The sequence below is a fragment of the Xenopus laevis genome, chromosome 8L (genome assembly GCF_017654675.1).
Source record: "Xenopus laevis strain J_2021 chromosome 8L, Xenopus_laevis_v10.1, whole genome shotgun sequence".
Lineage (NCBI taxonomy): Eukaryota > Metazoa > Chordata > Amphibia > Anura > Pipidae > Xenopus > Xenopus laevis.
The window spans coordinates 132,380,826-132,400,993 of record NC_054385.1 but is presented as its reverse complement, the minus strand read 5'-3'; the positions used below and the strand labels follow the sequence as shown (position 1 = coordinate 132,400,993).

The following is a 20,168-nucleotide window of genomic DNA, read 5'->3' as shown; positions in this document are numbered from 1 at the left end:
CCTATGCTGCCATAGTTTTATGGGATGTCTCTGTACAGACTATGAGCAAACTTAGGGACTGTTCCTGCTGAATTGTGCTTAGTACAGGGAATACCTATGCTGCCATAGTTTTATGGGATCTCTCTGTACAGACTATGAGCAAACTTAGGGACTGTTCCTGCTGAATTGTGCTTAGTACAGGGAATACCTATGCTGCCATAGTTTTATGGGATCTCTCTGTACAGACTATGAGCAAACTTAGGGACTGTTCCTGCTGAATTGTGCTTAGTACAGGAGATACCTATGCTGATATAGTTTTATGGGATCTCTCTGTACAGACTATGAGCAAACTTAGGGGACTGTTCCTGCTGAATTGTGCTTAGTACAGGGAATACCTATGCTGCCATAGTTTTATGGGATCTCTCTGTACAGACTATGAGCAAACTTAGGGACTGTTCCTGCTGAATTGTGCTTAGTACAGGGGAATACCTATGCTGCTATAGTTTTATGGGATCTCTCTGTACAGACTATGAGCAAACTTAGGGACTGTTCCTGCTGAATTGTGCTTAGTACAGGGGAATACCTATGCTGCCATAGTTTTATGTCTCTGTACAGACTATGAGCAAATTTAGGGACTGTTCCTGCTGAATTGTGCTTAGTACAGGGAATACCTATGCTGCTATAGTTTTATGGGATCTCTCTGTACAGACTATGAGCAAACTTAGGGACTGTTCCTGCTGAATTGTGCTTAGTACAGGGGAATACCTATGCTGCCATAGTTTTATGTCTCTGTACAGACTATGAGCAAACTTAGGGACTGTTCCTGCTGAATTGTGCTTAGTACATGGGAATACCTATGCTGCCATAGTTTTATGGGATCTCTCTGTACAGACTATGAGCAAACTTAGGGGACTGTTCCTGCTGAATTGTGCTTAGTACAGGGAATACCTATGCTGCCATAGTTTTATGGGATCTCTCTGTACAGACTATGAGCAAACTTAGGGACTGTTCCTGCTGAATTGTGCTTAGTACAGGGGATACCTATGCTGATATAGTTTTATGGGATCTCTCTGTACAGACTATGAGCAAACTTAGGGGACTGTTCCTGCTGAATTGTGCTTAGTACAGGGAATACCTATGCTACCATAGTTTTGTGGGATCTCTCTGTACAGACTATGAGCAAACTTAGGGACTGTTCCTGCTGAATTGTGCTTAGTACAGGGGAATACCTATGCTACCATAGTTTTATGGGATCTCTCTGTACAGACTATGAGCAAATTTAGGGACTGTTCCTGCTGAATTGTGCTTAGTACAGGGAATACCTATGCTGCTATAGTTTTGTGGGATCTCTCTGTACAGACTATGAGCAAACTTAGGGACTGTTCCTGCTGAATTGTGCTTAGTACAGGGGAATACCTATGCTGCCATAGTTTTATGTCTCTGTACAGACTATGAGCAAACTTAGGGACTGTTCCTGCTGAATTGTGCTTAGTACAGAGGAATACCTATGCTGCCATAGTTTTGTGGGATCTCTCTGTACAGACTATGAGCAAACTTAGGGACTGTTCCTGCTGAATTGTGCTTAGTACAGGGGAATACCTATGCTGCCATAGTTTTATGGGATCTCTCTGTACAGACTATGAGCAAACTTAGGGACTGTTCCTGCTGAATTGTGCTTAGTACAGGGGATACCTATGCTGATATAGTTTTATGGGATCTCTCTGTACAGACTATGAGCAAACTTAGGGGACTGTTCCTGCTGAATTGTGCTTAGTACAGGGAATACCTATGCTGCCATAGTTTTATGGGATCTCTCTGTACAGACTATGAGCAAACTTAGGGACTGTTCCTGCTGAATTGTGCTTAGTACAGGGGAATACCTATGCTGCCATAGTTTTATGTCTCTGTACAGACTATGAGCAAACTTAGGGACTGTTCCTGCTGAATTGTGCTTAGTACAGAGGAATACCTATGCTGCCATAGTTTTGTGGGATCTCTCTGTACAGACTATGAACAAACTTAGGGACTGTTCCTGCTGAATTGTGCTTAGTACAGGGGAATACCTATGCTGCCATAGTTTTATGGGATCTCTCTGTACAGACTATGAGCAAACTTAGGGACTGTTCCTGCTGAATTGTGCTTAGTACAGGGGATACCTATGCTGATATAGTTTTATGGGATCTCTCTGTACAGACTATGAGCAAACTTAGGGGACTGTTCCTGCTGAATTGTGCTTAGTACAGGGAATACCTATGCTGCCATAGTTTTATGGGATCTCTCTGTACAGACTATGAGCAAACTTAGGGACTGTTCCTGCTGAATTGTGCTTAATACAGGGAATGCCTATGCTGCCATAGTTCTATAGTTTGTCTTAACACGTAATTATAAAAATATACTTCAGCAGCAGTATGGCTGCCATACCTCCTGTCCACTGGGCCATTCAACATTGGCTGCTGATGCTTTCTTTCAAATTAAAAATGATTCTGAAATAAAGGTTTAGTTGACCTCTAATTTTACTAATGACCCAAACACATTTAATAAGTGTTTTCACGTCAGGTTGAATTTCCTTTATCCAGAGGGAAATGCATGCGCAAGTTCCAGTAAGAGCAGAATTCGCATGCATAGCGATTATATAAACGTCTCCGCATTTAATTGAAGTTGCAGCAGAAAGTCTACTCAGACAATAAAACAGGATCAATTTTGTCTTATTGAGCTGCTGGAATTCAGGGGTTGGTTAGACAGAGAGCTCAGACCACATAACTACAGGTGTACGGAGTCACATTTTGCTCCATTCCATCTGGCAGCACCAACAGGTTCATAAAAAAGCAGATTGATCTGCTTTACAGGATCCTGTATAATGACTTTCTGAGTCCCCTTTCTCCTAATCGTGACTAAGCTGTGAAGAAAAAGGCTATAAATTACCAGCTTGTCTGAATGGGACTCATTTTGTAAATGGCTTGTTTAATGTTGGGAGGAAAGCTGCCTGCAAGGAACACTGGCCAAGAGTAGCGCAGGAGCTTCCCATATCTCGATTTGGAGGTTTAATATAGAACAGTCATATGAAAAAGTTTGGGAACCCCTCTTAATTCTTTGGAGTTTTGTTTATCATTGGCTGAGCTTTCAAAGTAGCAACTTCCTTTTAATATATAACTTGCCTTATGGAAACAATAGTATTTCAGCAGTGACATAAAGTTTATTGGATTAACAGAAAATATACATCATAACATAGTAACATAGTAACACAGTAAGTAAGGTTGAAAAAAGACACATGTCCATCAAGTTCAACCTTTTAGTTTTTTTTTTTATCTGCCTCAAGGTGGCCATACACGGAGAGATCCGCTCGTTTGGCAATGTCGCCAAACGAACGAATCTCTTTCCGATATGCCCACCTTGAGGTGGGCAATATCGGCCTGATCCGATCGTGGGCCCTATCCTAACGAATGGGAATGGGGGTCGGATCGCGGGACCGCATCAACGAACAGATGCGGCCGCGATCCGACTGAATTTTTTGTGATTTTTAGAGCTCGATCGGGGAAGTCCATCGGGGGGGCCCATACACGGGCCTATAAAGTGCCGACTTGATCTGTCTGCAGCTTTTATCGGCCCATGTATGGCCACCTTAACTGCCAGTTGATCCAGAGGAAGGCACAAAAACCCATCTGAAGTCTCTCCAATTTGCCTCAGAGGGGGAAAATTCCTTCCTGACTCCAAAATGCAATGGGACCAGTCCCTGGATCAACTTGTACTATGAGCTATCTCCCATATCCCTGTATTCCCTCACTTGCTAAACACCATCCAACCCCTTCTTATACCTATCTAATGTATCAGCCTGTACCACTGATTCACTTCCCAGCTCTCCCTGTAACACCCCTTTCCCTCCTCTAATCTCATTGGCTCCCTCCTGTCTGCTGGGAGGAGCTACTGGTGAATAAAGCATCCGACCCTTCCTTGTACCTATCTAATGTATCAGCCTGTACCACTGATTCACTTCCCAGCTCTCCCTGTAACACCCCTTTCCCTCCTCTAATCTCATTGGCTCCCTCCTGTCTGCTGGGAGGAGCTACTGGTGAATAAAGCATCCGACCCTTCCTTGTACCTATCTAATGTATCAGCCTGTACCCCTGATTCACTTCCCAGCTCTCCCTGTAACACCCCTTTCCCTCCTCTAATCTCATTGGCTCCCTCCTGTCTGCTGGGAGGAGCTACTGGTGAATAAAGCATCCGACCCTTCCTTGTACCTATCTAATGTATCAGCCTGTACCACTGATTCAGGGAGACAATTCCACATCTTCACAGCTCTCACTGTAACAAACCCCTCCCAATATTTAGGCGGAACCTCTTTTCTTCTAATCGGAATGGGTGACCTTGTGTCAGCTGGAAAGACCTACTGGTAAATAAATCATTAGAGAGATTATTATATGATCCCCTTATATATTTATACATAGTTATCATATCTCCCCTTAAGCGGCTCTTCTCCAGCGTGAACATCCCCAATTTGGCCAGTCTTTCCTCATAGCTAAGATTTTCCCTTTACCAGCTTAGTTGCCCTTCTCTGTCCCCTCTCTAATACAATAATGTCCTGTTTGAGTGATGGAGACCAAAACTGTACGGCATATTCTAGATGGGGCCTTACCAGTGCTCTATACAGTGGGACCCCCTCCTCCCGTGACTCTCTGCCCCATTTAATACAAGTCAAGACCTTATTTGCCCTTGATGCTGCTGACTGGCATTGCTTGCTACAGACAAGTTTATTATCTACAAGGACTCCAAGCTCCGTCTCCATTATGGATTTGCCTAGTGCAGTCCCATTAAGGGTATAAGTGGATATTGTTACATCCCAGGTGCAGGACTTTACATTTATCAACATTGAATCTCATTTGCCACTTAGCTGCCCAGATTGCCAGTTTGTCAAGATCATGTTGCAAGTGCCACATCCTGGATGGAATTAATTGGGCTGATAGTTTTGTCTCATCTGCAAACACTGATACATTACTTACAATACCCTCCCCTAAGTCATTAATGAACAAGTTAAATAAAAGTGGACCCAATACCGAGCCCTGAGGCCCTGAGACAGGTACATAAATTTGGGCACCCAACAGAGATATTACATCAATACTTAGTTACAAATGTAACAGCCTCTAGACACCTCCTATAGCCTTTGATGAGTGTCTGGATTCTGGATGTGGCTATTTGTGACCATTGGTCCATACAAAATCTCTCCAGTTCAGTTAAATGTGATGGCTGCCGAGCATGGACAGTCTGCTTCAAATTATCCCATAGATTTCCCATGATATTCAAGTCGGGGGACTCCAGAATATTGTACTTGTCCCTCTGCATAAATGTCTTTGTAGATTTCCAAGTGAGTTTAGGGTCATTGTCTTGTTGGAATATCCAACCCCTGCAGCAGAATTTCAACTTTGTGACTGTTGCTTGAACATTATCCTGAAGAATTTATTGAAATTGGGTTGAATTCATCCGACCCTCGACTTTAACAAGGGCCCCAGTCCCTGAACTAGCCAGGGAAAAATAGCCTGTGTAGTTTCTGGTCAACAGGGGCTCCAGCCCAGAGTATCAGGTAAGTTATTACAATCACTGGGGGGAGGGTGCCTAACATTTGGAACCCCCCAGTGACTGAGAGTTTCTTTCTCCTTTAAGTTGGAGACAGTAGAGTAAAATGGAGACAAGAGGAAAAAGATGGAAGCAAAAGAGTAAAATCAAGACAAAATGGCTACAGAAGAATGTGAGAGAGATCACAAAGAAAGCTGGTGGCACAAGGGCGAGATTTCAACAATACGGTCAAAGTAGGGCAAGATGGTGCCAGCAGGAGACAGTAGATCGCTGTTTCATTTGTTTAAGTACTGTCTCTGTTGTTGATGATGATGATGATGGTACGGTGTTGTGGGACTCCTTAACTGAGAAGGATTTGGTGGTATTGTGGATAACAGACTGTTCAACTCTAGGTACTGTCATTCAAGCAAAAAAGCATAATTCATAATTCCTTTATAGGTCCCTGGTAAGGCCTCAGCTTGAGTATGGGAGGTAGTTTTGGGCTCCAGTCCTTAAGAAGGATATGCCTATGAATAAGGGCGGTTACGCACAAAACGCGCAAGGTGTTGGTATAGAGGTGGTCTGCTTTATATGGAATAAAATAAACGTAATTTTTTAAGTAGCACAATGCCGCTGCTTAATTTTTTCTTCTTATCAGTGGATCCTTGAGGCTTGAGAAACGCACCTGTGCTTTATCGATGCAGGAATGTATTTGGAGCTGAGAGCAGCGATCCTGTTTTAAATGGTACTTAAGAGGGATATAAATGAGCTGGAGAGAGTGCAGAGACTAAGTGCAACTAAACTGGTTAGAGGGAGGGAAGAGTTAAATTATGAGGGGAGACTGACAAGGTTGGGGTTGTTTTCTCTGGGGGAAAAAAGGCGCTTGTGAGGGGACATGATTAGACTTTACAAGTACATTAGAGGACATTATAGACAAATAGCAGGGGACCTTTTTACCCATAAAGAGAATCACGTACCAGAGGCCTCCCCTTCAGACTAGAAGAAAAGAAGTTTCATTTAAAGGAACAGAGTAGGGGGTTCATCACAGTCAGGACAGTGAGGTTGTGATGGCTGATTCTGTTAAAGGGGAAGGAAAGCTAGTCGGCGCAGAAGGGTAGGTAACAAGTTAGGGGCATTTGCCCAGCGGGACGGGTAGGCCAGGGGGAGGAGGGTGGGTGGGCAATAAACGGGAGGGGGGGTGGGGGGTTTGCGCCGACTAGGTTTCCTTCCCTTGTAAGGACTATATGAGGGACTTGGATGGACAAGGAGAATATCAAAGGATTTTGAGATCTTAATATATATATATATATATATATATATATATATATACACATATAAATTGGTCTGTACATATATATATGTATATGTGTGAGGGTATAGATTCCAAACCTGGGGGCCGCGTGCGCATACGCAAAAACTGTGGCGGTATGCCATGCGCAATAAACGGTGCCATGCACATGCATGAATGTCCACGCATGTGTGAGGGAGTGTACGACTACAGCGGGCCCCGCAACAAACAATTTCTTTTTGTTTCGCCAGATCAGAGAGTGGGGGGTGTAGCATTCCGAACCTGGGTTGTACCCAGCCGCTGCCCGAATATTTTGTGCGATTGTTGGCCCAAACCCCCCTGAGCCACGGATAAGTCCTGAGGGCTTTGAGCAGACCCACACATCACTAGCATATGTATATTTCTATATTAGCACTGCACAATATTTTGGCACTCTAAAAATACATGTTAATTATATATATCTATATATATATATATATATATCTATATATATATATATATATATCTATATATATATATATATATATATATATATATACATATACATATATATATATATATACATATAACTAGATAGGTGCACTCAGATGCCTAGGTGCTGGAACAAAAATTCATATCTATAAAGGAAAACAACTTCCGCACACATAGGTCTTGATAAGTGAAAAAAAGCTGGTAGATTTATTTCAACGTTTCGGCTTACAAACTCAAGCCGTCATCAGGAAGGGCAAAGCCTAAAGTGAACATGAAGTTATATACACACACAGGATTCAAATATAGCGCCAAAACCATGAATCCTGTGTGTGTATATAACTTCATGTTCACTTTAGGATCTGCCCTTCCTGATGATGGCTTGAGTTTGTAAGCCGAAACGTTGAAATAAATCTACCAGCTTTTTTTCACTTATCAAGACCTATGTGTGCGGAAGTTTTTTTGCTTTATAGATATATATATATGTATTGTATGTGCGATTATAGATAAGACTGTATAGGTACTGTGTATATATGTGTCTATATATATATATGTATATATTTAGGACTGTACAGGTGGTTTAATATATATATATCAGTCAATTTAGGACCGGTGCACACGGTAAATCAACATCCAATGCCTGTGTGCTGGTTCAAAACAATAATGATTATAACCAAAAAAGAAACCGCACCAAACAGGGCTTTACATAGTGTCAAAATTTTCAAAAAATGTATTCTCAACGTTTCGGCTGTGCTTCTTGAGCCGTCTTCAGGAATAAAAAAAGACGGCTCAAGAAGCAGAGCCGAAACGTTGAAAATAAATTTTTTGAGAATTTTGACACTATGTAAAGCCCTGTTTGGTGCGGTTTCTTTTTTGGTTTTATATATATATATATATATATATATACATATACACTAGGGATGCACAGAATCCACTATTTTGGATTTAGCCAAACCCCAGAATCCTTCGTGAAAGATTCGGCCGAATACTGAACCGAATCCTAATTTGCATATGCAAATTAGGGGTGGGAACGGGAACATTTTCTTTACTTCCTTGTTTTGTGATGAAAAGTCAAGCGATTTCCCTCCCTGCCTCTAATTTGCATATTGGATTTGGTTCAGCCAGGCAGAAGGATTCGGCCTAATCCTGGCCGAATCCTGAACCGAATCCTGAATTCGGTGCATCCCTAATATACATACACAGACCTACTAGAAGGCATTTGATGGACTTTTGTCTTTTTTTTTCAACCCAAATTATCGACATAATCAGCATTGTGCCATATCCTTTGCACACTTACATATCCACACAGAGCTACATACCTTTACAGGGACACATGAAGCCATTTGTACACAGAATAGACTAATAAACACCAATGTAGAGGGTACGTAGAGCATGCAATGCTCTCTGCTCATAGAGGTGCAGCTCCCCATGTTAGCTGGTGCAGTTCTGCTCTGTCTTTATCCTGACTCTAGGGAATCTTAATTAGGCAAGTCTTGGACTTTGATGCAGTTGCCATGGTAACTCCAACTGTCAGTCTCCATCCTTGTTAAAGACAACTGAAACCCACAAAATGAAGTTCGGTTTCATTTAATTTCAAGTACCGAACCATGTTAGCACCAGGATTTACTGAATTCCTTGCACAAGAGCAAACACTTTTCCTTTTTGGAACTAGTCAAACCAAAGTGATACATTACTGCCATAGTGTGTAGGAACTTTCAGCCTCACAGCTAGGTAAGCTATACCCTCATAGTGTACCATCTAAGAGAATCAATATGGCACCTCCTCCCATATGTATAAATACAAATATACAGAGAAGGTTTATTCTCGGTACACAATAAGCTATACCCTCATACTGTACTGTCTAAGGGAATCAATATGGCACCTCCTCCCATATGTATAAATACAAATATACAGAGAAGGAATGTTCTGGGCACACAATAATCTATACCCTCATACTGTACTGTCTAAGGGAATCAATATGGCACCTCCTCCCATATGTATAAATACAAATTTACAGAGAAGGAATGTTCTAGGCACACAATAAGCTATATCCTTGTATTGTACTTGGAAACAACATGGCAGCCTCCACAAGACTAAAGAAAAACAGCATTGGTAATGTGAAATGATTTGTTGGTGGAGTCGGAAGCTGAGATATAAAGGCATATGATGTAGCAGGTGTCTGTGCCAAGATGAGCGAGACTGCCAGGACTGCAGTAGGCTGCACTTACAGGCCATGTGTGCGGGTGTCACAGCCCTATATCCATGCCATTGTATAACATAATACAAGAAAATAATACGACTGGGAATATTCTGCTGCTCCTGCTAATTCCTACTGAGCTGATCTTTATATCCCATTCCTAACCTCCCTATTTCTTTATGCAGTATAGAAGGATTCTCCCCTTGTCACTAGTCCCAGTTCTGAGTTCAACTGGGCTTCTGTACCAGACTTCCTGTTTTCAGCTTAAACCTCCAGGGCTAGGGCTTGAGCATGCTCAGTTTGTTCCTCCTCCCCTCCCTGCTGTAATCTGAGCTCAGAGCTATGAGTGAGCAGGCAGGAAATGATGTCACACCAAGCTAATATGGCAGCTGCTATCCTAAACAAACAGAGAGCGTTTCTAGAGCAGTTTGCTCAATTTTGGGGAGTTTGTAAGTACCTGTCATCTCATTTCCTTACCTAATATTAAGTCCTGGCCTGAGACATCTCCACACGGCAAAGACTGACCAATCCAGGACCTGTAGTTGTCACTAATGTTCTAGAACACTCCATGCTAACCTCTTCTTAAAATTCTTTTGCAGCTTTTTATCATTGACAACGGTGCTGATGATTGGAGGATAGCGATGACCTATGAGAGGATCTTTTACATCAGCTTGGAGCTGGTCATCTGTGCCATCCACCCCATCCCCGGAGAATACAAATTCTTCTGGAATGCTCGCTTGTCCTTCTCCTACACACCATCCCAGGCGGAGGCAGACGTGGACATTATCCTCTCCATCCCAATGTTTCTGAGACTTTATTTAATTGCCAGAGTCATGTTACTGCACAGCAAGCTCTTCACGGACGCCTCGTCCCGGAGCATCGGGGCCCTAAACAAGATCAACTTCAACACCCGCTTTGTCATGAAGACTCTAATGACCATTTGTCCAGGGACTGTTCTATTGGTCTTCAGCATATCTCTGTGGATCATTGCAGCTTGGACAGTCAGGGTTTGTGAAAGGTGAGCAACAGATAAACATCACAAGGAAGAAGAGATCCCATATCCCAATACAGTAAAGAACCCCTTCTTATGCCGATGGTGAAATCTCCTTTCCTCCCCACCAATGAATCACCCGTTCCCCCTCTCTTGGTTAGGGAATCTCATAACCTGACTGCCCTTACAGTAAAGAACCCCTTCCTATGCTGATGGTGAGATCTCCTTTCCTCCTCACCAATGAATCACTCATTCCCCTCTCTTGGTAGGGAATCCCATAACCTGACTGTCCTTACAGTAAAGAACCCCTTCCTATGATGATGGTGAAATCTCCTTTCCTCCCCACCAATGAATCACCCGTTCCCCCTCTCTTGGTTAGGGAATCGCATAACCTGACTGCCCTTAGAGTAAAGAACCCCTTCCTATGCTGATGGTGAGATCTCCTTTCCTCCCCACCAATGAATCACCCGTTCCCCCTCTCTTGGTTAGGGAATCTCATAACCTGACTGCCCTTACAGTAAAGAACCCCTTCCTATGCTGATGGTGAGATCTCCTTTCCTCCCCACCAATGAATCACTCATTCCCCCTCTCTTGGTAGGGAATCCCATAACCTGACTGTCCTTACAGTAAAGAACCCCTTCCTATGCTGATGGAGAGATCTCCTTTCCTCCCCCACCAATGAATCACTCATTCCCCCCTCTCTTGGTAGGGAATCCCATAACCTGACTGTCCTTACAGTAAAGAACCCCTTCCTATGCTGATGGAGAGATCTCCTTTCCTCCCCCACCAATGCCTCACTCATTCCTAAACTCTTGGTAGGGAATCCCATAACCTGTTAATTCTTACAGCCAGTTTCTGTTATGCAGAAAGGGAAATATCCTTTCCTCAAGGCACCTGCCTCATTAAACTGTATCTAATTATCATTGGGAAGAAAAAAAAAAAATTATATATACCTATATATATATATATATACATACAGCACCCCTATATGTAAGATCATTCATACGCTAAACTAATTTTTACCATTGTCTTTAACATTGTATTCCCGAAATGCATGCTAACCTATAAGTGTTTCCAACTGCTGTTAACCATGAAATTGTAAAGCTAATTGCAATGCAGAAGTGCCCAGGGCACAGGGAGAGTAAATGCTGAAATCCAATCCATGTAGATAAGTTATGCACTGACTGTGTCTGAAGAACAACCAGCTCCTTTAAGCCTTGTGCATGTGATCCTGTCCCTTTAACTGACTTTTCTCTGGGATCATAAAGGCCTTGGAGGTTGATATAAATCTGCTACAGCTCACTGAATTCTCATATACGGTAAATATGTATATTTATATCTAAATTGAACTGAAGATGTTATCACAGTTACAGGTCTGGATTGAGATTGAGAATAGGTCCTGGCCATTCAAGTACACAAGACCCAAGCAATCCCCACAGGCTCAGGAAATGGTGACTTGCTATTGGATTTTACAGCAGTCCCTCTGGCTACCATGCTGTGACCCATTTATCTGGAAATAGGCCATATATCTATAAGGTCCTATTGGACCTTCTTTGGGCTGTTGTGGTCCTCTACTAATAGGTCAGAACAAGCTGCTAGTATGATCTGGTCCTGGGGCCAAAATATTGGCCTACCTCCAAGGTGATCAAACAGAAGAAAGATTGGCTGGGGTACATGAGGGGTACACACTTTGTATGTCAACACACACACCTAAGGCCTTAGAAGTGATCAGCAAGTTTATCAGAGCACAAGTCACATGACTGGAGGCAGCTGGGAAACTGACAATATGTCTAGCCCCATGTCAGATTTCAAAATTAAATATAAATAAATCTGTTTGCTCTTTTGAGAAATGGATTTCAGTGCTGAATTCTGCTGGAGCAGCATTATTAACTGATGCATTTTTCCCATGACAGTATCCCTTTAAGAATGACCACAGTGCTGCCTAATCCATAGCTGCCATTTAATACTCAACATATGGAACATCCCCTCATAAGCCCATTCATCTTCCATATTCATCTCCACGCTTGTGTCTTCTGCAGGTACCACGACCAACAAGATGTAACAAGCAACTTCCTTGGCGCTATGTGGCTGATATCCATCACTTTCCTTTCCATCGGGTACGGCGACATGGTCCCAAACACTTACTGCGGGAAAGGAGTTTGCTTACTCACTGGCATCATGGTAAGACACTAACTGGCAGCTCCCTCAACCTCGACCTTCCCTGAACCACTGAATTGATGCTACTGCTATCTACAGTGCAATACAAGGGAAAACTTCCCCTTTAAACGTAACTTAAACAAGAGGCAGTGGAGGTGCCGTGCATCTGTGAATATCCCTAGCTCAGAATTAGCCATGGGCTCTGTATAACCGGCCTCCAGTTGATTAATAATATCTCCTTCTAATTCAAGGCTCCCAATTATCCTCTCCACTGGATTCCAGCAGTAATTATTCTGCAAGTGTTTTACATTTCAGGGGGGGGGGACATTTATAAAATTCTCTACTTTCTCTAATGGCCCCCCAGTATTTCTGGGCTTATTTCCCCTATTGTATAATTGACCGTATTGTGCAGCTGAGTCACTTACTGTCAGGGTTTCCCCCTTCTCTTCAACCTGTGTCCCTCACCGGTGGCTCCCCTCTCTCCCATTGATTATCATTGTTCGGCTGGTAATGGGCTCTTAGCGGTAGGTCTTACAGCTGCGTTTCCATGGCAACCGAGTCGGCCCCAAACGCTGCCTATGGTATATTCCGGCACCAAGTGGAACATTTTTGTCACATTGTAAATAGGTTTAATCACTGTTTTCTTTTGAGCTTCCATGAGCAGGGCAATTAACATTGCTAGAGAGAAGTGGCATTCACCCACCATGTGCTTCTTAAAGATACAGATTCAGGCTGGGTACAGAGCATTCCCTGCAAAGGTAGCGGGACCATAAACGGTTAAATTGGGGAATTTGTAAATATTTGTTGAAGAGGGCGCACTGCCACCTTTCAAGCTTATTATTATAGGTGTCAGAGGGCAATTTAAGGCATATTTGGCCTAGAGTAGCTAAACCCTCCTTATAAATAAAAGGCAATTCCCCTTTAATCGTTCCTGGACATTTATACGCTGGCGAATTCTCCGGGGTCGTCCGTTCAGAGGACATTTGTACACATACAGATTTTTCAGATGTTCTCTTCTCGCTTCACATCAGACTAATTGGAGGTGCTATGAATTTTGTATGATTTGTCACCCATCTGATTCCTGACCTAGTTCTTGCCGCGTCCTCGCATAACGGGATGTTTCCGCTGAGATTTCTGATTTGGCCAATTGCAACGGGGATGCCAGGCGAGGAAATCTAATGACTCGCTGGGATGTGGAACTAAAATTGGGGCCTGGGGGCTAAAGAATGTCAGCTCAAGGTTGTTACAATGCACATTCCATTCACAGGGGTGTCAATCTTTGGCTCTTTAGCATATGTAAATTCCCAGCCCCCGACAGGCAGCGTTAGTTTATAAAGGAGTTACAACAGACAATTATACACAGTAATTATCCATCTATCTATTATCTTCATACACAGGCTTTAATAGGGTGATGACTCTCCTTGGACCAATGGAGATGCTAACACAAGACCTACTAATACCCTCCCAATGGCACTACCCACCTAGGTGCTCTCAGGGGCTTTCTCACTGGAGATGCCAAATGGCTCCCTGATGAAGAGCGAGGTATGGCTTCTCCAGCACTTTCCCACTAGCAGAGGCACCTTCCTCTATTCCTGGACGGTAGTCTCACCTCTAGATGGCTGCTGCTGGCCCTTTTTAGCATCTGGTGGTGTCTCCTACAATCTCCAGGCAGCAACCCAGCACCCAGGCTCCCTTGCTGGCGACGCAGACTTCAAAGGAAGCAAATGAAGGGCTGTACGTTAAGCAACATTGGTCTGCATTATACAGTCACCATATACTCCCATTGTTCTCATCATGTCCAGCTGTCGCCATCTTGTTTTACTGTTGTCTTACAATCACTATCTTCCTCTTACACTAGTCTCAACATCTTTTGCTACTTACCTTCATCTTGCCCTATTGTCTTCATCTTGTCTTACAGTGATCAGCTTGTTCTACTGTATCCATTTTTCTCTACTGTCTCCTTCTGGCCCTTATCCTACTATTACAGACGTGCCCTACTGTATCCAAAGTAAGCTGTCTATATGTTGCTCTACCATTTCCATCTCCTCTACTCTCTCATCTCTCTCATAATCTTCCCCTAATCAAAACATCTTTTCTTGTTCTTCTGTAACCAGTTTCTCCTACTGTCTTCATCTTGCCCTACTATCTCCATTTTGTCCTACTGTCTCCATCTTGTCCTACTGTCTTCATCTTGTCCTTCTTTATTCAGTTTCTCCCACTGTCTCCATCTTGTCCTACTGTCTCCATCCTGTCCTACTGTTTCCATTTTGTCCTACTGTCTCCATTTTATCCTACTGTCTCCATCTTGTCCTTCTGTATCCATCTTGTACTACTGTCTTCATCTTGTCCTACTGTCTTCATCTTGTTCTATTGTCTTCATCTTGTCCTACTGTCTTCATCTTGTTCTACTGTCTTCATCTTGTCCTTCTTTATTCAGTTTCTCCCACTGTCTCCATCTTGTCCTACTGTCTCCATCCTGTCCTACTGTTTCCATTTTGTCCTACTGTCTCCATCTTGTCCTACTGTCTCCATCTTGCCCTACTGTCTCCATCTTGTCCTACTGTCTCCATCTTGCCCTACTGTCTCATCTTGCTCTTCTGTATCCTGTTTGTCCTACTGTCTCCATCTTGCCCTACTGTCTACATCTTGCCCTACTGTCTCATCTTGTCCTTCTGTACCCAGTTTCTCCCACTGTCTCCATCTTGTCCTTCTGTATCCAATTTCTCCCAGTCTCCATCCTGTCCTACTGTTTCCATTTTATCCTACTGTCTCCATCTTGTCCTTCTGTATCCCACTTGTACTACTGTCTCCATCTTGTATATCCATCTCAATCTTGTTCTACTTTCTCCATCTTGTCCTTCTGTATCTAGCTTCTCCTACTGTGTCCATCTTGTCCTACTGTCTTCATCTTATCCTACTGTATCCATCTTTTCCTACTGTTACCACCTTCTCCTACTACTGTCTCCATCTTGCCCTACTGTCTCCATCTTGTCCTACTGTCTCCATCTTGTCCTACTGTCTCCATTTTGCCCTACTATCTCCATCTTGTCCTACTGTCTCTATCTTGTCTTCTGTATCCAGCTTCTTCTACTGTCTGCATCTTGTCCTTCTGCATTGCTGTCTTCAGCTTGTCCTCCTGTCATCATCTTTTCTGAGGGTCTTCCTAATATCCTTCTGTATCTATCTTGTCCTACTGTCTTTGCCTTGTACTAATGTCTTTTTATGATCATAATGTCAACATCTTCCCCTTCTGTCATTGTCTTCCCCTACTGTCTCTGTTTTGGTCCTTCCCTTCCCATTTTGTCCTACCCTTGCCATCTTGCTATGATCTAGACCAGGGGTCCCCAACCTTTTTTACCTGTGAGCAACAGTCAGAAGTAAAAGGAGTTTTTACAACGCAAGCATGAAAAATCTTCATGGGGTGCCAAATAAGGGTTGTGATTGGCTATTTGGTAGCCTCAATGTGGCCAGTCAACTTACAGGAAGCTCATTTTGGTAGTACACCTCATTTTTATGCAACCAAAGCTTGCCTACAAGCTAGTAATTCATAAATAAGCACTTGCTTTGAGGCTACATGGAGCAACATCCAAGGGGTAAGGGAGCAACATCCAAGGGGTCGGAGAGCAACATGTTGCTCACGAGCCACTGGTTGGGGACCACTGATCTAGACATTGTTGCTACATATGGTACACAGCCATGATACAAAGCATTGTGCCACAGGGTAGTCATTTTGCTAGCAGCTGCCAGCAGAGAAAGGCATTTTGAGGGACTCTTTCTGATCAAAGACACCCAAGTGCCTTGGAAAGATAAACAAAGCATAGGTGTGTCTGTTTCTCTGCCAAAGCCAGCGGGTTCCCTGTGCAACACATTACTCTGGCACCGTGACTTTACTGCTGAATAATGTATATTCCCCAGGCACAATGCTGTCTTTCCAATATGCAATTTATTTTAATCTGCTTTTTGGTATTCTCGAGAAAACACCAAAGACAATAGAATATTATTTTCTCTACAAGACTGTCAGCAGATTTTCTGAATTTCAGGATTTTTATCTCTTTTAGAGTCGACTATTTTTCTAACATTTTGGTTTTAATCGCCTGCTTGGGTGGCACAGTATTCTGGGAGTTTACAAGAGCCCAAGTTGGCATTCAATATAGCCTTAATTAGGCGCACAAAGGCAGAGCACAGCTTAATGAGCGATGAGAGAAATTAGGCTGGAATTTCTGAATGGGGGAAGTAGGAAATAAATACGCTGAAAAGAGAGAGGGGGAAAAAATAGATAACGTTGGCAGATCCTGAAATAAAGGGAGCTGGCTCTTTCTGAATGGGCCCATTTAGGAGGAACAAACGAGGCTGAAATGTGTCAATGTACGAAATCTGCTTATTCCCAGCCGTCGGGTTTTGATGATCTAATTCTTCTCCTTTTCTTCTCTGCGTTTGGGTACAGTGTGTGGCATCTGAAAGGAGCTTGGTTTGTGGATAAAAAAAAAAGTATTATTCTGCTGAGAGGGCTTTGTGCCAAACAGACAAAATGTCCCCAAAATGATGAGAACGTACAAGGGAATAAAAAAGTTTGAGCTGTGTACAGAGAGAAAGCAGGGCCCAATTATTAGTGATGCTGTACTGACTGCTTGATACATCAGTTCTATGCAGATGCACAAAGGACACGTTTAGGGATGTCTGAGGATGTGCTGCTGAATTTTTAAGGTCCCATTACTTTTACACCTGTAAATAAATAAGAGACAGCTTTCCTTTAGGAGCAGTATGACATGATAAAAGGCAGGATGCAGCAGGTGCTGCGCTACATCACTGTTAGCCCCATGGGTTTACCTGTAATGCTCCTAAGCCAGTGAGGGCCATTAAGAGACAGCCCCGAGTAATTACCAAGCTAAACCAGGGAGACTATTTATATATAGAACTAGCGTCTGTTTATGGGAACTCACAAGAGACTCTCATAATTACAGCGCTGTCCTTTGCCTCACAATCTACCAACCGGAAGTAGTTGTATCCCCAGGGCCCACGCAGTCAGATCTGCAGAATGTCACAAGCAAGAGCAAGAGCAGCAATCTAATCCAGGCCCCTACATTACCCACGGTGCCCTTTATGTTGTGCTGTTAAAGACGGAGAAACAGAGAACCTTCAAAGGGATACTGTCATAGGAAAAAATGTTTTTCCCATGACCGTATCCATGGGATACTGTTAATAGTGCTGGTCCAGCAGAATTCTGCACTGAAATCCATTAAAATCTGACATGGGGCTAAACATATTTTCAGTTTCCCAGGTGCCCCCAGTCATGTGACTTGTGCTCTGATAAACTTCAATCACTCTTTACTCCTGTACTGCAAGTTGTAGCGATATCATCCCCTCCCTTTCCCTCCAGCAGCCTAACAACAGAACAATGGGAAGGTAACCAGATAGCAGATCCCTAACACAAGATAACAGCTGCCTGGTAGATCTAAGAACAATACTCAATGGTAAAATCCAGGTCCCACTGAGACACATTCAGTTACATTGAGAAGGAGAAACAACAGCCTGCCAGAAAGCAGTTCCATCCTAAAGTGCAGGCTCTTTCTGAAAGCACATGACCAGGCAAAATGACCATGACAATGACAATATTACAACTAAATACACTTGCTGGTTCAGGAATGACATTTTATATTGTACAGTGAATTATTTGCAGTGTAATTTAAAAAATAAAAACTACATCATAAAAATCATGACAGAATCCCTTTAAAGACTTTTATTAGTAGAAGCACTAGGGTTTTCCAGCCCAAACGGAGGTCTATAGAAGAGTTTATTCTTCCTGTCACACAGGAGGGAGCTCATCGGTAAACGGCACAACCAATGACCTGATCCTTCTCTCTTATCACAGGGAGCCGGCTGTACAGCGCTGGTTGTTGCTGTGGTCGCTAGGAAACTGGAGCTCACCAAAGCGGAGAAACACGTACATAACTTCATGATGGACACGCAACTGACCAAGCGGGTATGGCATGGGTACCTGGTCACGTCAAGTTGGTCTGTGCCAATGGGGGGGGGGTATATAATCCAGAGTTGGCCTGTGGTTCCTTAGTCAGTCACTATAATCCCACTATAATCAGATGTGCACAAAGAAGGAAATTTGGGTTCATTTTCATTATGACAAGGTATTTTATTGATTACAAGAAATCGAACGTGTGGCCCTTATGAGGAATTAGGACCATATCACTAAATGTGCTACCTAATCTTTAGCAGGAATAAAGTCTCCTGTTTATATGTGTATCAAAGGCCATACATACACCGTATATCTTGCTCTTTTAGTGTTACTTCCCATATTGTTGAAAGACAGAGTAACTATGCACGTGCCTGACAGTATGAAGCACAAATACATGGCCATATGTCGCCAGGCAGACGGGTAGCACTGTTCATATATAGTACCCAGGGGCAGAATTGATTTACAATCCCAGGAACATCCCTCTGCTCTGCTTAATTATTTATACCTTATGATTATACTCACAGACTGGCATCCTCACTTGTCTTGGCTTTCCTGCCCACTAGAGGGCACCCCTGTTTCAAGTCTGGTACCTCTGGTCTGTTTGAGCTGCTACAAAGGGTTATTGTTATATTTACACAACAGCAAGAACATCCCCATTGATCACCACTCTCATGGCCTGTAATCACTGAGCCACCATGCAATCCAACCATAAAACATTGCCTGCGTATATAATAACCCCTGTACTGAGCATTGTTCTGTGGGAACAGCCCCTTAGCCTTTCCCCATAACTGATCCCTTCCATTCCCTTTATCAGCTTAGTCGCTCTTCTCTGTACTTTCTCGATTTCATTAATGTCCCTTATATATTTATGTATAGTGATCATATCACCTTATATATTTATATATAGTGATCATATCCTCCTTATATATTTATATATAGTGATCATATCCCCTTATATATTTATATATAGTGATCATATCCCCCTTATATATTTCTATATAGAGATCATATTCCCTTATATATTTATATATAGTGATCATATCCCCTTATATATTTATATATAGTGATCATATCCCCTTATATATTTATATATAGTGATCATATTCCCTTATATATTTATATATAGTGATCATATCCCCCTTATATATTTATATATAATGATCATATCCCCTTATATATTTATATATAGTGATCATATCCCCTTATATATTTATATATAGTGATCATATCCTCCTTATATATTTATATATAGTGATCATATTCCCTTATATATTTATATATAGTGATCATATCCCCTTATATATTATATAGTGATCATATCCCTTATATATTTATATATAGTGATCATATCCCCTTATATATTTATATATAGTGATCATATCCCCCTTATATATTATATATAGTGATCATATCCCCTTATATATTTATATATAGTGATCATATCCCTTATATATTTATATATAGTGATCATATCCCCTTATATATTATATATAGTGATCATATTCCCCTTATATATTTATATATATAGTGATCATATCCCCTTATATATTTATATATAGTGATTCATATCCCC

The 20,168-nt window shown here is 42.3% G+C and overlaps 1 protein-coding gene across 1 annotated transcript in view; it reads left to right on the top strand.

Annotated features, from left to right (window-relative positions):
• kcnn3.L (potassium calcium-activated channel subfamily N member 3 L homeolog) overlaps positions 1 to 20,168 on the top strand; it is a 61,174-nt gene that overhangs the window by 32,103 nt on the left and 8,903 nt on the right. The window contains exons 3-5 of the mRNA XM_018231699.2: positions 10,079 to 10,497; positions 12,510 to 12,651; positions 18,497 to 18,607. Of these exons, the coding sequence (XP_018087188.1) occupies positions 10,079 to 10,497; positions 12,510 to 12,651; positions 18,497 to 18,607 (672 nt within the window). The remainder of the gene's footprint in view (positions 1 to 10,078; positions 10,498 to 12,509; positions 12,652 to 18,496; positions 18,608 to 20,168) is intronic.